General features: G+C 45.9%; 2 protein-coding genes across 2 annotated transcripts in view; both read left to right on the top strand.

Moving 5' to 3' along the window:
• Positions 1 to 9,872, top strand: part of LOC144097253 (uncharacterized) — a 33,730-nt gene extending 23,858 nt beyond the window's left edge. Inside the window, exons 3-5 of the mRNA XM_077629997.1 lie at positions 4,931 to 5,004; positions 5,616 to 5,687; positions 9,645 to 9,872. Of these exons, the coding sequence (XP_077486123.1) occupies positions 4,931 to 5,004; positions 5,616 to 5,687; positions 9,645 to 9,796 (298 nt within the window). The 3' untranslated portion in view covers positions 9,797 to 9,872. The remainder of the gene's footprint in view (positions 1 to 4,930; positions 5,005 to 5,615; positions 5,688 to 9,644) is intronic.
• LOC144099350 (small ribosomal subunit protein uS12) overlaps positions 1 to 23,951 on the top strand; it is a 247,506-nt gene that overhangs the window by 36,781 nt on the left and 186,774 nt on the right. The gene's annotated exons all lie outside the window — the stretch shown is intronic.

A 23,951-nucleotide genomic window follows, 5' to 3' on the forward strand; every position in this document is an offset into this window, starting at 1 on the left:
CACAAACAGCCGCAGCGTGTCTAAGACATAGAGTAATTCGTCAGATGGGTAAAGCAGCCCACCACGGTCCTGTTCTCGCGTGAACTGCTCGAGTGGGTTACCAGTAGGTGGCTTGGTTGTGAGTAAACAGCACTGCTCACATTCCATATGTTCACTTATCACACGAGCAATGTAGCCACCTACATAGAACGTGGCCGACAGCTGCAATGTAGGTAGAGAAGCAGGGACATGCTGCACGTCTAAGCGTCCCAAGATTTCCAAAGCAGCCTTTGGAAGCTCATCGATCCTCCCAAGTGCACATAGCCCTGCAGTCCTAAGTCCAGTGCTGTGGTGACTCTCATGATATAGCACGTTGCTGTGTTCAGATGTCGCGGCAATTCCCGTCTTCAAGACTTTTTCTAGTCCTGAGAGTACTGACCGCACGTCAAGTTGGTCGTTGCATCCCAGTGACCGCCTCAGGGTTCCAAACAGCGCTTCAATCGGGTCACTGCTGAATTTCCGCGTTAGTACAAAACAGAACTTCTCCTCAGCTAACAGATAGCGAATGCAGCAAGCAGTCGAGTATGTTGTGAGCAGAAGGGCCTCGTACGTTTCGGCTGTGAAAAAGGCACGAGGATAAGTTGCATCTTTCTTCAGTTGGTCGATATATAGCGGAAATGTAACTTCCAGCCATTCCAGCCTAGAATCATTTTTGTCGTCAAAGTGCCTGACGTCAGGGAAATTTTGCTCGATATGTTGGTACTTGTTGCTGGTGTCGTGCAGTAGGAACCACCGATGGATGTTCTTCATAAAGAGTATTGTGGGTCCCGCATAGGCAAATGATGAATGGCAGCTTTGTCCTGAGTGCTCTTTCAAAAACTCCAGAGCATATGTAACGCCTGGAGAAAAAACTTCGACAGCTCGTTTGACGTTCATTTTTTCAATATTGTTCGGAAAAACATGTTTTCTGGTTAGGCTCCTCACAGGTTTTACAATCCAATCTTTCTGCATCTCGTAGAGTTTCTTCAAGTGAGATGACGAAACCTCGCCTTTCTTTCCAAGGTCGCATGCAAGGAACTGAGAGCGGATGTTTTTCAAGACGTGGCAATAATCAAAGCTTAAAAAAAGCAGCCGATCAGGATTACACGGATGCTGTATCCTGTACGTGAGGAATCCGCCGCAGAGGTCCTTCATGGCACTCACGTTTACTTTATGGTTGTCGCTCACAAGGCGCACCACCTTGAAGCCTGCCTCTTCAACCTTAGTGAGAACATATCGCATCAATTTGGACAGCTGTGCGCCATTCAGTCCTTTCGTAAAAAAGTACGATGCTGGTATTCTGTATGAAGTAGACAGGCCGTTAATTACAAAACAAAGCAAGGAATTTGCCAGTACCGGCGCACTGTCAAGATCGGTGGCCACACCCATGTCCACATGGCCTACAAAGCTATCTTGCTGCTTGTTATACTGCAACCTTGGCTTTATTCACATCTCGTCGACGATGAGAGAACATACTCTGGACTGCGGCGATTCAAGCTTGTCAAGCTCTGCTTTCAGCCGGGCTTGTACCAAGCGACTAAAACCTGTCTCTCCAGAGGTACTTCCAATGAAGTTTTGTAGTGTGTTCCTACTTGGAAGCTTCAACAATTTTTCCTTTCGGACGTGCTCATAGGCCTTTGTAGAAAGATGCCTAAGTACAATGCAGTGTCGCACTACATCTTCAGACCATGTTGGCATTTTTCGCTTGAAATTGACAACTTGGTTGAGCAGGAAAACTGCAGCAATGTTTTTTTCTTCCGCTTGTTCCCGGATATATGTTATATCTCCAAAATTACTGTCTTCTTTAAGCCTTTTCAGCTCCATTTTATATTTATCTACCGTGGTGCGAAGCCTCTCTATTTGCTTTTTTAAGTCTCTCTCCTTCCTCTTCCACTTGATTCTTTCCACTGCCAGCCAGTAGGAAGATCTGATGTCAGCTTGCGTTGTTTTGTCGGCGCGGACAAGTTCTTCTTCATGCTTTGTACAAGTGGCTCTTGATTGGTGTTGCGTCACTTCAAAATAGTTGACACTTGTAGTTGGAGCGGCTTCAGAGACCTCACTGTCAGCATCAGACGCCGGCATTTCCACGTTCGTGCTTTCGTCATGCTTCATGAGTTTTTTCGCTGGCTCATCTTGGCTATGGTGGGGCTGAAAAGCTGCTCTTTTTCTTCCGCTTACACTGTGCCTCTCCTTCAATACTCGAGGTTGCAAGTACGACGGGTAGTCACTGAACACTGATGGTACAACTCCCTTTTTCAGACGGCGCCGTTTGCCCTCTGCGAAGTCAGAGATTTTGAAATGTTTGCTGCATACCCTTGAATAGTTGGAAGTGCAGTTAGGTACCCAGTCACCTCTTCGTATTGCTTTCAGCCATTGCTCACGCTGTGCAGCTTCGACGGGGATCTCATGAAAAGAAACGCCGGGCTCCTTCTTTTTACTGTCCGACCGGCACAATGGTACGCAGCAGTATGGCATTGGGAGCTGTAAGAAGAACAATTTCGGTATCAGCTGTTACATTAATTGATTCATCGCGTCCTGCAAACAATTTTTTTTCTAACTTGAAAAACAAGGAAAACAAACATACGCGTTGCATCTTTCGGTTTCGCTCACTCCAAAGCAATGGTCATAATAGGTAAAGCTTGTGTTTTTATTTTATCAAAGAATTTCACAATTAGCCGATACATTGCAAAAAAAAATACTGCCCTGGAGCACATGTAGCATACCACACAGACGAGCTAACCAGGGAAGAAATTAGCACCGCAGACCAAAGAATACTAGCGCACATTTAATATTATTGCCTTACTGACGCGTAATAAACAGTTTATGGTGCTGTCGTTATTTTTCACAGGCCTCAATGCGGCTGAATACGAGTTTGGCGGTTTCCGATGCAAGAGAGGGACACAACGATTGAGTTGACAACATTTTAAACTAATATAGCTTTCCATCGTTCGGTTAAGCTCACTTTAAAGTAGCCACCATAACAATAGGTAAATCTTCTGTTTCTATTTTTTCACAAAATTTCACAATTAGCGTATGTTGTAAAAAAAAAATGCGCAGGAGCACATCCAACATACTACGCAGACGAACTAGGCAGAGAAGCAATTAGCATTGGTGGTAGTGGAATTTTTATTAAAAATAATACAAAAAGGAGCATTTGCAGTCCAAAAAAAAAAACACGTGCACATCCCGAATTACTATTGCAGTACTGACGCGTGATAAACGCAGTTTTTTGTGCCGCCACTATTTTTCACAAGCCTTAATGCAGCTGAACACTACGCAGCGATAGCCGGAAGGATAAATCAAAGCTGGCACTCACCACTTGGTGCAATGCTGTATTCCTGCGGCATCGGAAGGCACAGAAAAGTGGAAGTAAGACCTTGCACACTGCAAAAAAGCCCACGTAACGACGACAGAGCAACAGCACGTGGCACGCGGCTATCCGGGCTGCTGTGGGCAGGCTGTGGGTGCCCCAACGTCGCTGTCGCCATCTCTCGGCAGCCAGCGGCGTAACTTCTCAAAGGAGGAGGAGCGGCGACGACGGCCGCGGAGCGCAAAGTTGACAGGCACAGAAAGTACAAAGGAGGCTATGGCAGTGTGCACCAAGCAGCTTTCCTCTCTCTTTGAACCTCGTCCGTTCCTCGCCTGTGTCGTCAAGTCATCGTCATACCAAGGGCACATTGCATTGCACGCCTGTATTTTAGTTTTTCAAACAAACAAGCAAACACAAACAAACAAACGAACACACATCAGTTCTGCACCTCAGGTGGCTCTGGAAGTCGGAGCCGTTTCAATAAATGGGTAACAAACGGGGTGCTCTGCTCAGCATCCCGAGTTGGTTACTTTGTTTGAATTTATTTATTTATTTATTTATTTATTTATTTATTTATTTATTTATTTATTTATTTATTTATTTATTTGAAAATACCTGCAGAGACGCGAGGGCATTTTTAGAGTGGGGAATATACGTAGTGCATGCGTAAGGCAAGTGCAAGAATAAAGAAAATCCCATAACAAAAGTAATAAAACAAGTAAAGAGAAACAAGACAAAACAATTACAAAAATGGCGACCGCAGCAACCGTTATACATTCAATAACAAGGCTCAAAATAAGCTTCCCGCCCCATTGGCTGATTAACTCAAACGTTCTCGCGCCTTACAGTGAGATTATTTGCAGCCTTGGTAACACTACGCATTCTGCCATGTATGTATTTAGCAAGATACCCGTCATAAGACTCTGATGAATGTTTCGGTGCGTGCATAGGCACATCATTATCCCTGACTGCACCCACTGCAGGGCAAAGGCCTCTCCCATGTCTCTCCAATTAACCCTGCCCTTTGTCAGCTGCACCCACCCTTTGCCTGCAAACTTCTTAATCTCATCCACCCACCTAACCTTCTGCCGCACCCTGCTACGCTTCCCTTCTCTTGGAATCTACTCCGTTACCCTTAAGGACCAGCGGTTATCTCGCCTTCGCATTACATGCCCTGCCAAGCCCATTTCTTCCTCTTGATTTTGACTAGGATATCATTTACCCACGTTTGTTCCCTCACCCACTCTGCCCGCTTCCGGTCTCTTAACATTACACCTATCAATTTTATTTCCATGGCTAGCTTCGTGGTCCTTAGCTTAAGCTCAATAATTTTTGTTAGCCACCACATTTCTGCCCCGTAGGTAAGTACCGGCAAGATACAGCTGTTGTACACTTTTCTCTTGACGGGTATTGGTCATAAAGGTCATAGAGAAATTATTGCTGCGTTCACGGCTGCAAATTATTTTGTTCTACATTAATTGCAACGCTGCGACATTACTAATATATTTCAATAATCAGAACCAGAAATCTTCCTTCGTTCTTTAGCACATAATAAATTTGTTACGTCTCTACAGCTGCCACTGTACTTTCGATTCTTTGCAGGAATTCAACATTTAAATTCAGGTCGTCTGAGGGACAAACAGGAAAGAACATTGTCGAGATTCTGCTCGATGGAGGTGAGTACCACGCGCAGAAGATATTTTGCCCTAGAAACAAAAATAAATTACGATTTGCATTGACAGGGACTAGGCCAGAACATAGGGAAGCTGGGGAAGGAAAATTTAGAACGCGTTTAAATGTTACACGAATACTCGATTTTATTGCAGCCATGCTAGCCTCTTTATTTCTTTTTTTTTCAGCGACACTCAAGAATTTGAGGACATTAGCTTGGCTTACGATTTTTGTCTTCTCTTGGTGCCAGCCTGTACTTCGACATTCTACAATAATACGACGTTCAGCGGAAGCCACCATCTTACAGTGCCCTATGTGGCCCGGTCTCAGGTTTCAGGAAAGATCTTGTTAACTTAGTGAGATCTAGATGTCACAAATGCCGAACTATAACTAAGACTGTTATCCTATTAAATTCAAGGCTTCTTGCAAAAGTTTAACCTATTACACTTTTTTTCTATTCAAGACACTGCGCCATTTTATTCTGCTACTCGGAAGGCTCCAAAGTGGCATTTTCAGCTGTTTCACGCAGACACACAGCGCGCGAGCTTCGTAAAGCACTTTGATGATATTCTGAAAAAGTATTATTAATTACGTGTTCATGTCCTCTTCTGCTCAGCCCCTAAGCCGGCGCTGTACGACCTGCTGTTTGTGGACTGCAAATACTGCAAGATCTTGAAGAGTCAAACAGGTGAGTGTCTTGCCTTGAAATGCAAGGGCTCTGCATAACTACAAATGCCACTAGGAGCAGTTTGCCCAAAGCGCTAGACATTCCGGGCTGTACTAAGGCAAAATTACGACGTATTCCAATCTCTGTATTCTAATCACTAATTTGTTTATTCGCGACTCCTGCAGCCCGACGAAACTATAATTGTAAGGGGAGTATATTATTAAGTCCTATACAAAACATGAGCTAACGATTCGCACAACGTAAAAAAAATAAACGATGAATGGCAGGCACAGGAAAGACAAACAGGGGAAGTAACTGTGCATTTACATACGTCAACAGACTGACTGTAAAACGAAAAAAAAACTAAAAGGAAAAAAAGACTGACAATTGGGCAACAGCAACCGGACATCCATGCACGCCTCAATTCCGCAGGCAGTGCCCGGAACATTGTCTCGGATCGGCATTCAAGAGAGAAAAAAAGGAGATGCATAATTCCGCAAGGGCGCTTCCCACATAACTAAGTTGCCATAACATATGTAGATAACGGAGTTCTCTATAAAATAACTACTAGTGCTGCAGGATAGGCGTCAAATGTATGGATGGAATGCATGAATCGTATTTCCGAAGAATGCAACAAGCAAGTACTGGCTGCTTTGCTTCAGCTGGAAACGCATAGTCGGCCATCTATGTTATGGCACCGATGCTATGTAGGAAAGCGCCCTTGCTGAATTTTGCATATATCCCAGTGTGTACTATGCCACCTGAATGACAAGAGCCAATTGGTCCACGCGAGCCGCAGAGGCCAGCCACTCCTGTCGATTGGTAGAGGGGTGGGGGGGGGGGGGGCGGTCGAGGTACTGTGGGGAACGGATAGCCACGTTGGATCAGGGGCAGGGGTAATTAGGTCAGAAGGGCTCGGAGCGAAAACTGTATAGGAACAGCTGGGCTGGGAAGAAGAATGTGAAGCAGGGACCTACCCTAGAGGGTACGCGAGGGGGCCCGGATGGCCCCGAAATCGCACTCAACCGCCCCTACCTCCTCCCCCCCACCCCGGGCTTCGCCGTATACAGCTGTCTCGGTCCCCTTACGAAAAAAAAATTCTGGCTGCGAGCCCGATCTGAAGGATTCAACTACACAATCAGGCAGATTTTTTCGTTCTTTGAAGGTGTGTGGAAAGAAAGACCGCTTGAAAACGATAGTGCAGCACATTATCCCGTGCATATTTCATTCATGGTCGCACATTTCGGATCTAAAATGTGGTAGTGATTAAATTTAAGGGTGAATAGCAGATTAATTGAAATAAATGGCAGAAAGAAACAAAGAAATTCTAACCTAATTCTCAGTCGGTCCTTATCCAGAGAGTCCCACCTCAGTTCCTGATTTACACACTTGCTTCGAACACTGAAACAATAGTTGTTGCTCGCAAACCGCACTGCACGATTCTAAACACGCTGCAGCATTGTAAATTGAATCCTGACTCGAGGATCCTAAACTGCCCCGGCGTACTCCGTAATTGGTCTGGTCTTTGTGAAATATAAAAGTTCTTTAACTTTCTGAAGAGCATCCCTGAAACTGCGTTTAATAACATTAGCGCTGTTGAAGCCTTTGTTGACAAATATTCGACCTGCTCCATCGAGGTGAGGTTACCCCAGAAAAAAATGGCTGGCAGTTTAGCATTGTTTACCATGAAATATCGGGCGAAAGAACATATATTTGCAGGGACACCACCGCCACGTGCCTCAAAGCGCGATTGAGGTGTCCACAGACCCAGGGAACCTGTTATGCGCGTCTTCAGCTTTTTCATCGTCAATGCCAATTTACCCAATGTACGACGCTGGCCTGTGCTTCAGTGCCGCGTTCCTGCAGCAGTGTTGTCAACACCAACGCGTATTGCCGTGCTTCTGCCACAGCATTGTGCGCGCCAACGCATGCATATCTCTCTCGTCACTACCGCCCCATAGCTCTAAGCGCGATTATTAGTTTAATAGTAGTATTTGTTGACAAAGATGACGATGTGCAATGCGCAGAGCAAGGGTATGTTGTAGTTTAACATGACGCGTGATCGACTGCAGTGGTAGCATAGCGCTCTCGTGCAGTGGCCAGCGAAGCTGGTTTGTTCGCCCCGCCTTATTTATTTATTTCACTTGGCACACAAGCATAGCGAGATCTTGCTCAGGGGTCACCCATCGGAATAGTGCTTTCGCATTAATAAACACCAATATATATATATATATATATATATATATATATATATATATATATATATATATATATATATATATATATATATATAACTTGTCATTTTAGATAGAGGCTGGTTGCTTAAAAGGTACTTAGACGCAGCTGGGGTACGCCTTCGCTTAAGCGGAATATAGAGTAGGATTTTGCAGCATTCAAATCTATGTTCCATTTTACGCCTTATGTACGGACAATTTGTACAGATCATATATGTCACATGGGGTTTTTATCGAACAGTATAAAACACTGTCTTCTGTGTACAGTCACACCTGGCAACTAATATTTCCCACTATGTCACCGACATATATTAAGGACATAAGGGACCCCAACACAGGCCCCTGCAGGACGCCAGAAGTGACTGTTGTAATGTCTGAAAAGCAGCCATTAAGAAAGACTCGTTGCTTGCCCCCTTAAAGATTACTTTTTATGCATTGAAACATTTCGTTTCCAATTGAACGAAAACACAGCATGTCAGGTAACAGGGCGCGTGGAGCTGTTTGAAGGCCTTTTTGAAGTCTAAGAACACACAGTCCACCTGTTCACGGCTGTCGAAGGCAGGAAAAGGGTCATAAGTGAATTCAGCCAGCTGTGTTGTGCATGCGCGGGTGGCACTAAAACCCGTTTGGGAATCGCTGAATAATTTGTTTCATTTGATTTGTTTTATAAACGCACCGTAACGGATGTGTTCCATTATTCTACAACAGCTACAAGCAAGGGAAATAGGCCTCTAGTTTGCGACACTATTTCTTGAACTACCATTCGGACGCGAGACAACGGCAGCCATTTTCCACTAGTCATTCAGAAAGTCAGTTTTAAGTGATTTATTAAACAAAATAACTAAATAATGAGCAGCCATCAGACCAAGCCCGCAGGACATACGAAAGCAGGACATCAGGCCTGCCAGCAGAACGAGGTTTAATATCCTGATGCGGCTTTACGATACCGTTGCGTGTAATAGTCAGGTCAGACATAACAATACTTAGTGCCTTTGCCACTGTGGAGGGATCTACCTGAATAGGTCGAGTGAAACCCGAATGGAAGTAAGTGTTATGTGAACAGGCCTCCTAGTAGTACTCACCCACCATATCACCGTTACAATGCACTAAGTTCGGGAGGCCCGCAGGTTCTCTTCCTTGAGATTTCAAGAATTTCCACATTTCCATAGAATTTTTCTGCAGCTCAGCTCCAAAGCATTAAAATAGTTGCGCTTGGCGATCGTATTCTTAAATTTTATTTCTTTACCAAGGCGCTCTTAGGAGTCATACACTGTTCCAGCCTTGGTTCTTTTGTGTCTATGAGGAGTCGTTGTCTTTTGCTGATAAGTAATCGAGTCTCTTGGACAACTCATGGCTTCTGAGCCCGTCTTTCGCAAGAAATGAATTTTCTAGGAACGCGATGATGAATTTATTTTTAAAGTGCAATCTTAAAGGTATTTCATAACCCACTGCAATCTACAAATTGGATGAACGCAGAAAATTCTGGTAACAAGGATTCATGTTTAGTTCACATGGAAATGTAGTCACCCTTATAATAGAGGTAAACTCTTCTGGAGCGTTCATGTCCTGTTTCAGAACTAATTAGCGCGAGCTGTGCAAAATGCATATTCATGGTCACTTATTCCCGTGTGCTGTGTGCAAACTCATGGTGATTGCTGAGAATTAAAACACGTGCCCTAAAATTTTGCTACGGAAGTCTCAAGCAGTTGCTTGGCGTAACATGATGCCTTACTGCTCGTCGCAGGACCAAAATGCACGCTCTCGGTGACCGAGGCCTCTCTTCGCCACGGCCTTCCCCAGCACTGCCAATTCCTGTACGGCCTTTTCTGCGGAGTTGAGCCCATGTACCAGGTCTCGGACGCCAGCTGCCTTGAACACGACATGAAGCGGGGATAGACAAATTACCAAGGAAGCTCTACCCAAGAAGTCCTCTTCCCCCATGTCTAAATAGAATAAAGTGTGGGCGGCGAGATGCTGCCCTAATTTTGTCTTTCTCGAAGTTTTAATGCAGAAATCCATTTAAGGGCTGCATTTTCACTTTTCGTTGTCCGCACGTTTTCTCCGTCCGTCCGTCCGTCCGTCCGTCCAGGTCGTCCTCTAGGACCTGCTTATGTGCACAAGCCTTGGGGTCGCGCCCGAGGAAACAAAGATGCGAAGTTTTGGAAGACGAAAGAGCTTCATGTGCAAAAGATTACATCTTGCGGATTTTGGACAAGAGAGTTCGTGCATGTTGGTTGGGCTCTGTTTAAGGGGACCAAAAGTTCCCCAGGTCTCAGCACATTATCCATATGCTACACGTCACATTACGTCGTCATGGGGGAGGGTGAAGAGGACCGCCCAGGTTCGAAGGGCAGCTTAATTTACGAGCCACACAAGCGGCGGCTCTGCGGAAGTGGCATATCCGAGCTGCTGGGAGCAGGCTGCAGCACCGGTCGCGTTCTTTCCGCCGCTGGGGAAAAGGCGCCGGAGTCTCGGCTTGTCTATGACGCGAACAAAACATAACAGGGCGAAGTGCTTTGTCGGCCATCGCCCAGAGCTCAGCTTCTCTTTCTGGTCGAGATCACGCAGACCGCCATAAACGAACGAAACGTAGCTGGAGTGAATACTCTGTGCAAGAGGCTGTTTGCTGTAGCTCCGTGGAAAACGCTTTGAGCCAGACGCGACATTGAAATCGCTGCTCGGGCACAACAGCACCCCCACCGCCTCTCACTGCATCAGGATGTCGAGCTGTGCGGTGCTGCTCGAAGCCTTGGGAGAATGGTCGGTCCAGCTTTTAGTCGATGTTCTCGTGGTCTCTATTAGTGCCTTCCCCTCCGGACTAAGCGACGCCTCTATTTGTGTAAATATGACGCACCCGCAAGATCGCCATTACCAAACACACCAAGCGCTGAAAGCAACCCATGAAAACCACTCGACTCACCAGATCTTCAGGAGATATTTGTTCTATTAATCAATTAATTATATTCATTAATGAGCTACAAAACGAACCAGAGGGCTTCTGAAGTGCTACAAGCCCATAGAAAACTTCCCACAAAAGCGTCCTTACAATGAGCCCACATCCGATATATGCAACGCAGCTGATTGAAAGTATAAAATAAATCAAGAGACATGTCAGGCAAGGCAGGGGAGAGCGCACTCTAGCTGTTCCATGTTTCAAGCTAGCTTCGTTACGAGGCCTTCAAAGTTCCTCACACCTTCGGACAAAACTAGCGGCAGGCATTAGAATGCTTCTTCGACTCTGTGGAGTATGCACCGTTCTGAAATCAGAAGAGTTAATCGAATCCAATCGATTCCTTTAAACAGTGGCCTAATAAGGTAGCTAAACGGTTCAGTTTATATTAGAATGCTCGAATGATATCATCAGCAGTAGTGTGTAGCTTTCCGTTTTTCTGACGCACTTTAAAGTTCTGCTGCTAAAGAACTATATTTCATCTAAATATTCTGCCGTTCCTTCATGGGATGCCCTTCACCCCCCAGCCCTTCCAACACGATGTGCAGGTAATCAATATTGTTCTCCCATGTCCCGGAAAGGATCCTGGATTCTTACATAATCAAGGTACGTGAGAGCCCATTTCTTCCGTCCGTGCAGAACGGGGTACCTTAGTAACGGAAAATAAACGGCGCTGGCCAAACAAAAGATGAAATGACGTTTCATTTGTTTTTATTCTCGTAGGACGAAATTTTCTTTCTGGGTTCGCCCTTCTTGTGTGTTTCTAGCAAACGGCTCACTGACATTTCGCTTTTCTCCTCAGTAGCACGTGTTGCCTTAGCCAGTTGAGCGAGCGACTTCCAGCCATCAGACGCCGGATTCAACACCACGTGCCTACGTCCTGGCTGTCGTCAGCCGGCGAAAGAGGTTAATAATAATAATAATTGGTTTTGGGGGAAAGGAAATGGCGCAGTATCTGTCTCATATATCGTTGGACACCTGAACCACGCCGTAAGGGAAGGAATAAAGGAGGGAGTGTAAGAGGGAAGGAAGAGAGAGGTGCCGTAGTGGAGGCCTCCGGAATAATTTCGACCACCTGGGGATCTTTAACGTGCACTGACATCGCACAGCAGACGGGCGCCTTAGCGTTTTTGCTCCATAAAAATGCAGCCACCACGGTCGGATTTGAACCCGGGAACTCCGGATCAGTAGCCGAGCGCCCTAACCACTGAGCCATCGCGCCGGGGTGGTGCAAGAGATTCCGCATTGCTTTCAGCTCCCTAACCCTCGCTGTCGCCTCTCTGAGCAGCCTCGGGTTTCGCTTTTGCATCCACTGGCGATGCTTGTGGTGGTGGGCAGTCCAGCTTCTCTGGCAGATCACGTGCCCTCGGACGGGTTAACGCTGTGCCCACTATGTCGGGTGACAACGACTCTCCCCTATCTTTCAATATCTGCTCGGACTTGTTGGAAGGCAGATATACGAAATGCTCTGGCTCGCTAGCTGAAGCCGCTGCCTCAGTTCAAAATTGCCGAAAGGGTCTTCGATGACTACCTTAGCCAGTTGCAGGCAGACAGTCTGCTTTTCTGCCGCCGGCCGGATCTACGCACACTGTACGGTAAAGTGACCAGGAGAAACGCAGCGCTGATGTGCCACATCTATGGTAGGCACAGAATCGCTTTGAACTCAGCATTTCTTGCCTTTAATTAACAGGTGCTGCATGTACGGCTGCAAAAGGCGCAGGTTCTCGCCAGAATCCTGAATACTCGCGAAAACGTCTCTCTTTTCGCAGTTTCTAGCCAGGTGGCCTCGTTCCTTGCACTTGAAACAAATGTGCCTGCGTAGTCACTAGGTCATCTCGCCCTCCGTTACTCTCTTCCGCAACTGCGAAGGTTCCCCTTCCAAGTTTTTGGTTGCAACGAATCTGCTTCCTTCGGTTTTCCGCGAACCAAAGCCCAATCTATAGCTTTTTTGTTTCTGATTTCGAGCGTAAATTCCTGCGAGTGTAGTAATCCTCAGTCAGTTCGGGTGCTTTGACCAGATTTATTCCGGTCATTCTGTCCTGCACTCGGAGTCTAGTGTCATCCGATATCCCTCAATAGCATTCTTCCGGCCCAATGCACTCGACCACTTTGTCGTGATCTTCGTATGCACCTGCGCACTTTAGCCATTCTTTTACGTTAGCTTTAATCTGATAACCAAATGCTTGTTCAATCTCTACACCCTTCCTCGCATATCGCAACCGCTGGCGAAACGCCTCAGTCGACCGACTGTTTTTCCGCTAGAGCACCGCTTTCACCCTCGTCGTGTGACTATACCTGAGAAATCTGGCACGAAAGTACAGCCAATAACTTTTGTCACCATTCGTCCTTTTCGAAACCGACGTTTTCACATCTGCATTCATTGGATGGTTGTCGACCGGACCTTACCATTGGCTGAAATTGGATCCAATATGCAGCCAATGGTGAGGTGCATCGCAGCGTTCTGTCAACAGCAGGCGACCGGACCTGACCACTGGCTGTCATTGGCCGCAATATGCAGCCAATGGCGAAGGCCGGTCGCCAAGCATCCAACGGCCACGTCGACTGCCACAGATGCTTGAAAGCCGCGGGTACATCTGAATAACCACTGACAAAAGACCGAATGGACGCGAAACGAACGGAAAATGAACAGCTTATGAAATACGGCCCCTAATATGTTTGTGAAGTAATGCTCGGATTTATTGTTAGAGTGCTCACGTAGGTTCAGTCAGATATTTCAGCTGCTGTAACAGCAAGAATTTGTTCCTGTTCACAAATCCTCGTGTGGTCATCACTCTAACCTGTGTTATAGTGTCAACTGAAAGGGGTACAGCTGCACAATAATCCTTTTGCTTTCTTTCTAACTATTCGCAAGACATCAGTAAGCACAAACCGGCAGCAGGAGTTATAATTGTTGGAATTTATAATTGTTTTTGTTCTCTCATGCTGTTCACTAACGGTTTCAACTGCCAGACTGTGGCTGTGACGGCAACTTATACTTTCTGATTCGTGAGGCATAAATTAAAGCTTATATAATCGCTGCTTATTTGTTTTTATTCCGGTGTAACAGCTCGCGGGAATTAAAATGAAGAATAAGCGAATAAATTGCCGTTTTTTGATGTCTCACTTCACTCGAAGTCCGAGTTGACGTCATACCTTCCTTTCGGCTGTCGAAACTGACACAGCATGAAAGAATAAATTCAACTGTAAATTATTTACCGAGCGCAGGTGAATGGTGATCCACGTATACGAATGTCTTACTCATCGTTCTAAAGACAAAAACACGCTTCCAAAAACTTGGTGTTTGTACTCTTTTACTGCTGTTATCGGCAGCTTTCAGGTTATCCATGCCACAGCGGCTAGACGGTCTCGTGCCAAGAAGTGTTGTCTCCTTATATGCAGGTCAATAGGATGTAGAGCCCTCCTGGCACCACTTAGAACCTGGTGTCAGGCAGCCCCGGCGTCGCTGAGGCAGCTCGGGTTCGAGATGGTGTACTTGGGCGATGCACCGCACAGTAGGTCGAACACGAAGTGGCAATACTGGGGCACGCCGTCTCGTAGGGACGCCGGGCGCACCCACAGGAAACAATCCGGCGCTGACACGAAGAACGAGCATTACTTTGTAAAGCTTAGAGCGGTATCGTATTTAGAAACTACATGTTTGAAGGCGGACAAGCTCTGGAGATCTAAAATTAGAACATCTTGGACGAACAGTGCCTCTTGCTTAGCTATATGAACTTGAAGCCAAACTTTCGAATGCTGTCTTAATTTGCAAAAATTATGTCGCTAGCTTCAACTGCCCCGTTTCATTGCATTTGTCTGGCTTCGCCTTAGCGTTCCTGCAAACATTACTTATCTTGTGGGCACCTGATGTTTAAAAATAATTATTCATTGTTTACAACATCGCCAACAACTCATCGTTCCTATTGCCTCAGCGTCATTTGATACCAACGCTTGCCTGTTACATTGCAAGCCTTCAATTCTGTCTTGATACATAATGAATAGAGAAAATAGTAAAATGCTTTTGTCATTGCTGTGAATAGCGATATTTCGGGATCAACTGGTGATGAGCAAAAGGGAAGTCTTATGATAAACCACACGTATATACTCACTTCCAGCATTCTTCATGACCTTGCAGCGATGACAGTCGACGAACAAAACATTGTGTGCTGAGGTTCTGAACTCTGCGTTGAACGTTGCAAAAAGAGGGTCTGGTTCAATACCATGGCACCATATTCTTCTAACGGCGTCTACTGCCAGCTTATATTCAGGTCGCCCGACAGTGGGAGAATAACCAACCATACCGCTTTACGGAGTCGTGAGACAGGAATTGAAAGGTTTCAAGACATACAACAGACCAACAGACATGAGGACCATAAGAGTCAGGGGAGAACCCCAACAAAGTTCCTTCAAAAGTGCCTTCCTTGCAAGGCAGCCGTTAGTCATATTGATGGTATGAACTCTCTCTGAGAAGGCCATGCCTATCGGGGGCACGAGTCATCGTTCTTTTCGTAAGCTTCACAGATTATCTCTGTTGATATTAAGGATTCTTTGCCTGCACACTCATTTACTGGCCACCAACAACTTTCTTTTGAGGAAAACCAAACACTGTCTATATTTTGGGCAGCAGATATGATAATACTCATGTCCTTGATTTTTGAACTTATAACTGTTGCTTGCCTTCCTTTCACACAGTAGTGCTGCCAGCGCGTAAAATTTAATGATACGCGTAGACGGCCACATTGTGGTTTTCTGTGCTGACATAGCAGCATAATATCTGTCGAACAGCAGGCCCCCAGTCAGCGCAAAATAAGTCGCTGTACTGCGCACAACTCGTTGAACCCGCGCCTTCCTCGCCATTATTTTCCTGACGTGCTGTGCTCTCTGCTATCCTCACCGCCGTCAAGAAGACTCCGGAAGAAGTTCGTGCTGTTGCGCCCGTCAGATCCGAACATCAGCGTCCCGTTCCTGCAAAGACACATGCAGAAGAGATTATCTCCGGGGCGTGTGATAATTAAGAGGTTTAAAGCTTGAAAATATAAAGAAGGAGCACGACTCGGGGAACTGCACAAAGAAGTAGTAAAAAAAAACTGGCTGTGGCTCAACTCATCTGAGCCAGGATATACAGAGCGAAAGCTCTGTTAAGCATAGCTGGACACAGTTTAGCTTTGATTCAGCTTTATTTTTCAAGACTTCGGCGAGAGCAAATCACGTGGTGCATCACGTGCCACAAGTGCAAGAGCGAGCGTCCAGAGTGGCGGTCGTCGCAGCGGCGGACGTGGCTGCCGAGCGCAAGAGCAAGTCACGTGACACATCACATGCCACAATTGGCGAGGAGGAGCGGCCGAGCAGCAGCCAGCGCAGCGGCGTACGTGACTGCCAAGCGCGCAGCTATGGCGACGAAGGTGAAGATGAAGGTCGAGGCACCCGCCACGCGCGATTTTGCACATGCGGCTCGCCTCCCGGTAGAGGTCAAATCCAAGAGCCAGTTGACCTTCAGGTTTAGCATGGGAAGAGTACAGCTTTTCGCTCTGAAAATTAGCCTAGGTTCAACTCCGCTGATGTGTGACGTGTGAAAGTGCGATGACGTAAATAGTTACGGCACAAGCGACAGCATGGCAATCGGGTACCAAACCCGAGTGCGGAGCAGTGGGAAGGAATGCTCTCCAGCGACCGTCAGGACGTTCAACTTGGGCTGATCCGACGGGGTCAGCTGGCAGCAGCGGAGCCCTGGGCTACGGGCAGACGGCCACTGCTAATAAGATGGAAGACACCATCTGATCCGGCGAGTCTCACCAATCTTAGAGCTCAATAAAGGTTTTTCCTCCTCCTCCTCTAAGCTGTGAACAACTTTCTCGTTGGTGGCTCGGACCAAATTTTTCGAAATGACTTGGGTCAAATTTGGAGGTCTCCGTCGTGTAGGGCATGGTCAATTATCGCTGGACATCGATTTTGGCCCAAATCGGCCAAGGTCAATTTTTTAGATGGGCCGTGTGACATTTTGGCAATGGCCCGGGCCAAGTTTGGAGGTTGGCATAATGTTAGGCATGGTCAATCATTGTTTGACAATGATTTTGGCCGAAATCGGACAAAGTGAAATTTAGGCAATGGGCCGGGCCAAATTTGCAGGTCGCCACCATGATGGGCACGCTCAATTATGACTGGACATCGATTTTGGTCCAAATTGGCCAAGGTAAAATTTTGGTGGTTGCCCGGGCCAAATTCTTGCCGCTTGGCGTAACAATTTGTATGGCAACGAGCGATGCACAAGCAGGATGCACGAGAAATATTTTTGCTCGACTCTGACGATCGTATGAGTGATTTTACTGTAAAACTGAACGTGTAGCACAAAACTCAGTTTGCTTTCGTAAGCCTGCCCCTCACCGCACCCTTCTCGGAAATTGTAGTCATGTTAACCCCCCAAGCTAATGTATGGCGCTGTTGCACTACACAACCTTCATGTCTCCTCATGCTAACATCTGAAAACCTACACTAACGTGCAAAGGAGCGGTTTGTTTTCATACACGGCGACAGTGCATTGTTCTTTGTGGGAATGTGGGGAAAGTGGACTCGCCAAATATTCAAGTTGATCAATAGTCACGCGAATACGGTTATCTGCGTTTGTATGGCCTTTGCCTAATTTCTAAGATCACCAAAACACAGATAACTCAACATCAAAGCACGCCTCCTGTTTAGAGCTGTTCTCTAAAAGAAAGCTTCATTAAACGCCCAACTTCAAGAGTTATAACACTGCGAAATTTGGGGGGGGGGGGGGGGGGGGTTCGCGTCCTACACCGGCATCATTTCTCTGAAATGTGATCATACTCCATGACATCCTGCTCACTTAAACTCACTGAACATTCACACGAAGCACCAGTAGTCCCTGTGGAACCGCTTTCCCATTCGTCACGACCAACACGAAATGCTACTTCTAAATTTTTTTGTCATTGCTTGCAGCACTATTTTCTTAACGCAATGCGCATAAATTTAAAAGTGAGGCTTATCGAACTTATTCACGTTCTGTGTGTTTCCCACTAGACCCGCAATTTCAGAAATGGGGCCATCTTTACTTTAATTCTTGGAAATTAATTCAGTTTTTTTCCCGAGTCCTCAACACATTGTAGGGGACGACAAGTCGCCGTTGTCAACACATCGTCTCTGCGTAAACGAGCAGTCTTTGTCAAAAATATCCAGCCCAAGGGATTTGCTTCCAAGCCATTTTACTGTCCTAAGCTTGGGAGGCTTCAGGAGTTGAGTTCCTCCCGCCTTCGTGAGATTAGGGTTCCTTAGTATGCAGGGCTCAGAAGCAGACCCCTTGGGCTGTATACTTTTGACAAAGACCGTACATGCACGAAAAAGTGCAGGAACTAACCGCTCGTTTCCGGCGCCGTAGCGGAAGCGGACGCGAGCGCTTCCGTCAGCTAACTGGCTCAACTGGGTTTCCCTAAGGCAGCTGTCGTGAGGCCCGAACCCAGACTGCCTCGTGCTTCGGTACAGCGTGTACCACGTTGATCCCGGAAACATGCACTGCGAGTAGTAGCAAGGACATTCTTGAGCTCATGAAAAGAAAGTAAAAGGTGACTCCGTTAGTGCTCATTTATTGTAAAAAGAAAATTCGAGCGACAAGGTCCGTCGGCATGGCAAATGCCCTGCCTTATAATCCTACGAGTTCACTTCTTTTAAGGGGAGGCGCGGGTCTTGATATGAACTTCTTTTTATTAAGGATCTCACAATGAAATTTGGTATGTATATGTGTTTCTTCTTCCTAATTTCAAAAATATGATTAGTTTCGGTCTATCTCAATTAGTCCCCATTTTGTGGAAAAAATAACTGAAGCGTAAGTAGTTAAATTGTCATGGGTTGTTAAGACAAATTTTTTATATGTGGCCATAGCCAAACATATGCCATATGGAGATATGCTAATTATATTGTTGTTGAAGTGTATCATATAAAAATGTAAAATTTTGTCCAAACACCATAATTATGAAGTATAGTCAAGTGACATTATGGTTCACAAAATTTGAAATGTTTGATTCAGCCAAACAAAAACAATAGCTGCATAGTTTAGTCCTTTCTGAATTCAACGATTGAGGATTAATTGAAATTTCTCTATAAAAACGTAACAAAAACTTCCGTAAGACCGGTCTTCTTGGCAAAAAACACGAAGCTGAGAAAAGTGCATTCGAAGTGCGCGCGCCAGCCATTCTGGCGTCGTTGTAGGAGCCTAAAAAAAACAACGGAAGGCGGACGTTTCAAAAATATTTCTCAGTAGTGAGTAATACCGGGTAGTTGGGAGGAGCCCAGCTTTTAAACAAAGTCAAGATTGCGGCCATCGGGAACGCGGTCGTGGGAAGCCACAGGCGCGATGCCATGCCATATTTCGCTCTGAAATCGTCATTTCCGGGCTTCATAGGTACGCATTGTATAGATATTTTGGTAGTTGGAAATCAAATTTAGATCATGAAACTTTTTATGCAGGACATTATATTGTATTGATTCCGAAAACGCATTTTTTTGCAAAATCGAAATTTTCGCACATTTGATCATTTCAAGGCCCGCGTCTCCCCTTAAAGGGACCCTGAAACAATTTCCATGGACATATTATAGGGCAACAGATCTGTACAGGTGGTATTTGTAAGTATTCTAGTCAAATTTTAAAGCTATGTGTGGGCCCCATAGTTTAGAAATAATTATAAAAAATCTCTTCCAGGAGTACCTCGCAACCGATTAAGGCGACACACCTCATTGCGCGTCCCCTAAACCGATGACGTCAGTGGGCAGAAGAGCCAGCCTTCAAGCTCGCCCCATCTGCTCCTAACTGCTGCTTGTAACCCTGCCTCTCGCCCCGTTGCTTCATCGATTACTTGGGCAAGAGTAATAGTCGCCGGCGCTTCTCACGTCGCAGTAATTCACCTTTCACTACTATCGAACAGATATCGCCGCCAGATGTGCTGACGACCCAGCAAAGCAAAACCGCTAGCCAACCAGGCTCTCGCAAGCGTACTCGGTTAATTAAGTTAAAAGCCTACCGCATTTTTTTCTTTTGGACGCCAATTAATGCGGCCTCACCTTTGTGAAGTCCTGGTAGACGACGAGATCCGGCCTGCTCTGCAGTAGCGTGTCGATGATACCTTCAGGAGCGGCATCAGTACAGCACAAAAGTGCAGCGCAGATGACCGCGAGAACCCGCGGCAGTTCCATGTCTAACGAGAAGCCCTCCTAAATAGGTAGATATATAGTTGACCTTTCAGTGCCGCATGCATGCAACGACGTATGTTCTAATACGTGCTCCCAGAGCGGCAGCTGAAATACGTGGATAGCGCTAATGAGAGCAACAGCTGGAATGGGGGTCGCGCAGCTGCCCAGGGTTCCAGCACCACTAGTTGTGGCTGCGGCACACGGGTTTGATGAACTCTGGTTCGATAAAATGAATAAAAGGTCGTGGTTTTACTTTGCTCTTCCGCATTTTGCTGGGTGTCTTATTGGGGACGAGTTCTTATTTGGCTTTTTTCCTAGTCGCAGATTTTGGCCCAAAATTCTATCTCTCCATCACTGCGGCTGAGAGGCACGCAGAAAAGTGTGCACTGCGGACCCCCCACCCACACGTGCTTTCATGGCCTAAGAATTCAAGGAGGGCTGTGCGAATATTCGATTCGATTGAACTTCTAATCGATTGACGATATGTTATGTTCAGTACGCCCCAATATAGCTTTCGATACACCTCTAAACGAGGCAAGGGTTGAAAGACCCTTTATCTTGCTTAGCTTAATATGGGTTACCAACTATGAGGTGCTTTCTTCTGCGCTGAGACGCGAACAGAATCCAATTACAAAAGATAAAATGAAATGCTGGAATTTCACCCAGTAGGTCAGAGAGAGATTGCTCATTGAAGAACAGATATTTTAAGCGCTGAAATGGTCCTAAACACCCCTGTGTCAAATAAAGTTTTAGTCGCCACCACCTGCTTTGTGTTTCCTCTGTCAATTGCTACACTGGCTTCGGTCGAGTCGTGCAACTGCTTGATTTCCGTGCAAGTACCCAGCCGCCGAAACTACTACCTTCATTTTTTTTTCCTCCCTGGACACCCGCCAGGAGAGCTGACTGTATACCATCCTCTCTAATAACTTCGAGACACATGACGATAGCGATGTCAGCAAAACAGGCACCTTCTACACTGTTAACCAGGCTGTTTGGTGTTTGCCATACCTCATTAAGAGATCTTAAAAAATTTCGTAACCCTTCGTCAGGCAGGTTCCAGAGCATCTGGTGCTATCATCATCCTCATCATCAGTCTGACTACACCCCCTGCATGGCAGAGGCCTCTCCCATGTCTGTCCAATTAACCATGTCCTTTGCCAGCTGCGCCCAACGCATACTGCTAGTGTGCATACATACATACATACATACATACATACATACATACATACATACATACATACACACACACACACACACACACATACATACATACATACATACATACATACATACATACATACATACATACATACATACATACATACATACATACATACATACATACATACATACATACATACATACATACATACATACATACATACATACATACATACATACATACATACATACATACATACATACATACATACATACATACATACATACATACATACATACATACATACATACATACATACATACATACATACATACATACATACATACATACATACATACATACATACATACATACATACATACATACATACATACAAGTCATAGAGCGCACTCTCCGCAATCACTTAAGGTAAGCAAACTTTATTGGATCTTTTAAGGAATTCGCGGCTGCAGGACCCGCGTCGTCCTCGTCTCAGGCGGTCCCGGGTCCTGTCCTCGCAAGGTCGGGCCCCTATTCCAGGGCTCCGCTGAGCCGCGCTGCCTCACAAGCGTGCTGCACCAGGGTCATTTGGACTGTGAGCTCGCTGCTGACGAATAAGTACACTCCACAGGTCTCTCATTGTGACCTGAGCGTGCATGCATAGTGCACAGAGACATGCTCATACGAGGAAGGTAGGAGATATTTGCCTGAATTGCGTATAAGTGCCGGCTAAATCATCAATTATGAAGGAGCTGCGTCTGTTCGATGCATCGCCAGGATATCAAAATATTTAGCGTGACGATACTAAGCCGAGGAATTGGTCTATATATGGGCCACAATCTTTGAAGTAAAAGAGTGTGACGCATTTCGATGGAGTAAACACTTGTCCCATATTTCACATCTTTGTCGAGAATCCTCACACACTCTACTCAGCCACAACGAAATGTAAGAAATAAAAAAGAGTCGGCAGACCGAGGGGGGAAAGCAACCGCAGGACTTTAAGTGGGGAGCCGGACGCGGCACCTAGTGAATTCCGATTTTTTTTTTGTCGCCATGGTGCTTATTCCTAGGAAATAATGTTCTCTGTGCATGAAATCTCCACAAAGCGTTTAGGAAGCGATATCAAAGCCACCTCAAAACAAAACAAGTTCAAGCAAGAAACCGCTACGGGGCAGGGAAGGCTGAGTACATCACCAAGAGGAACTACCACTCCGGTTTTAGCCTCTCGTGCCTTACAGTTCCCTAAGATGAACAATCAGTTGGCTTAAACGGGATTCTGGTGAAGCAACAGATTCACCATGTGGATCCAGCATGCGTGTTTTTCATGGGCTGTGAAGTCCAGTGAGAAAGATCATGCCTAGAGGTTCATCAACATATTGGAGAGCAGGTAGGTATCGTACGGTATGAAAAAGTCAAATGAATTCTTTCTTCGGCCGCTGTAGGGTATCCCAGAACTGTTCAGCGCCTCCACAATTGATGAAAGCAACGGTAAATTGTTTCTGCAACGTCAGAGAGGTGGCAGTTTACCGAGGACACACAGACGCCCTTCTTCTGAAGGCATGTGTCCATGGGCAATGCCTCTGTGTGTAACTTATAGAAGAAAGTCCTTGTGCACGGCAAGAGAGGCATTTCACTACTCTTCAATGTTCGTCATGTCCTCGCAGGCTCGACATACAGAGCAGTGCATGGGCGGAAGGAAGAGCAAAGAAATAAAATATTACTGCAACCGTTCGCGCGACACTGTAAACAAGAACTTAGCAAAGAGGCGAACCGGCAGGAAACAAACCGCAAAGTACACCTCATAAATTAAACACAATAAACAAGGACGACCACAACTATAAGAACAGACAATTAGGATTGGTAAAACATTAACTAAATTGACTGTCAAGAAAGCAAGAACTATTGGGTGGGGCCACTGAAGAACACGAAACGCGAAGCAATAGAGCGCGCTTAAAGGTGGACTAAATCAAAGCCGCCAGAGATGAAGGGGCGGAAAAGGTAGCCCTGTCTCATAGATTCAATTGACGAACCCCATACAAAAGCAGCACATGCTCTGTGAATGTAAGCGCTCGATGTAATGTAAGCGCAATGAATAATTTTATGCCATAATAATTTCAACTTACCTTCCTCGATCCTACGTTACGGTGCCCTAGAATCGGCCGACGCCACTGGCGGGAAGGGGGTCCTTTTTTGGGGGGGAAAAGCCGCCTCGTTCTTGAGCTGTATTCGACTATAGTCGAGCTTTCGTCAGACCGAACCTTTCCTCTACCCCCCCCCCCCCCCATCCCCCCGTCCCCCCCCCCCCAAAAAAAAAAAAGACATTCTTGGACGCTGGCCTGCTGTAGTATAGGGGCTAATCAAGCAGCGGCACTGCAGCACTTTGTTATTAGTCAAGCAATTTCTGCTGTGCACCACAGTACAGCGCTCGTTCTTTCCCCCTGATACACAAGGTATGGCAAAGTAACAGTGATCTAGTATCCCTGCAGGCACGTATCGTCTAAATCCTTTGTATTACTTATTATAAAAAGAAAAGCACGCAACGCTGTTTACCGGACCAAAAGAAAAACGCAACGCTTCTTATGCTTCCTTTCTTTTTAAGAATCAGAATCATGTTTGTTTATACAAGAAGGAGATACAGCCTGAATAAATGTATGCAGAAGGAGGTCCGTAGTCAGCGACTGTAATGGGACCTCCTATTGTTCGACGTTGTCGTCAGGCGCCATTCCCTCTCCCTCATGACCTTC

Source organism: Amblyomma americanum, chromosome 7, assembly GCF_052857255.1.
Source record: "Amblyomma americanum isolate KBUSLIRL-KWMA chromosome 7, ASM5285725v1, whole genome shotgun sequence".
Taxonomy (NCBI): Eukaryota; Metazoa; Arthropoda; class Arachnida; order Ixodida; family Ixodidae; genus Amblyomma; species Amblyomma americanum.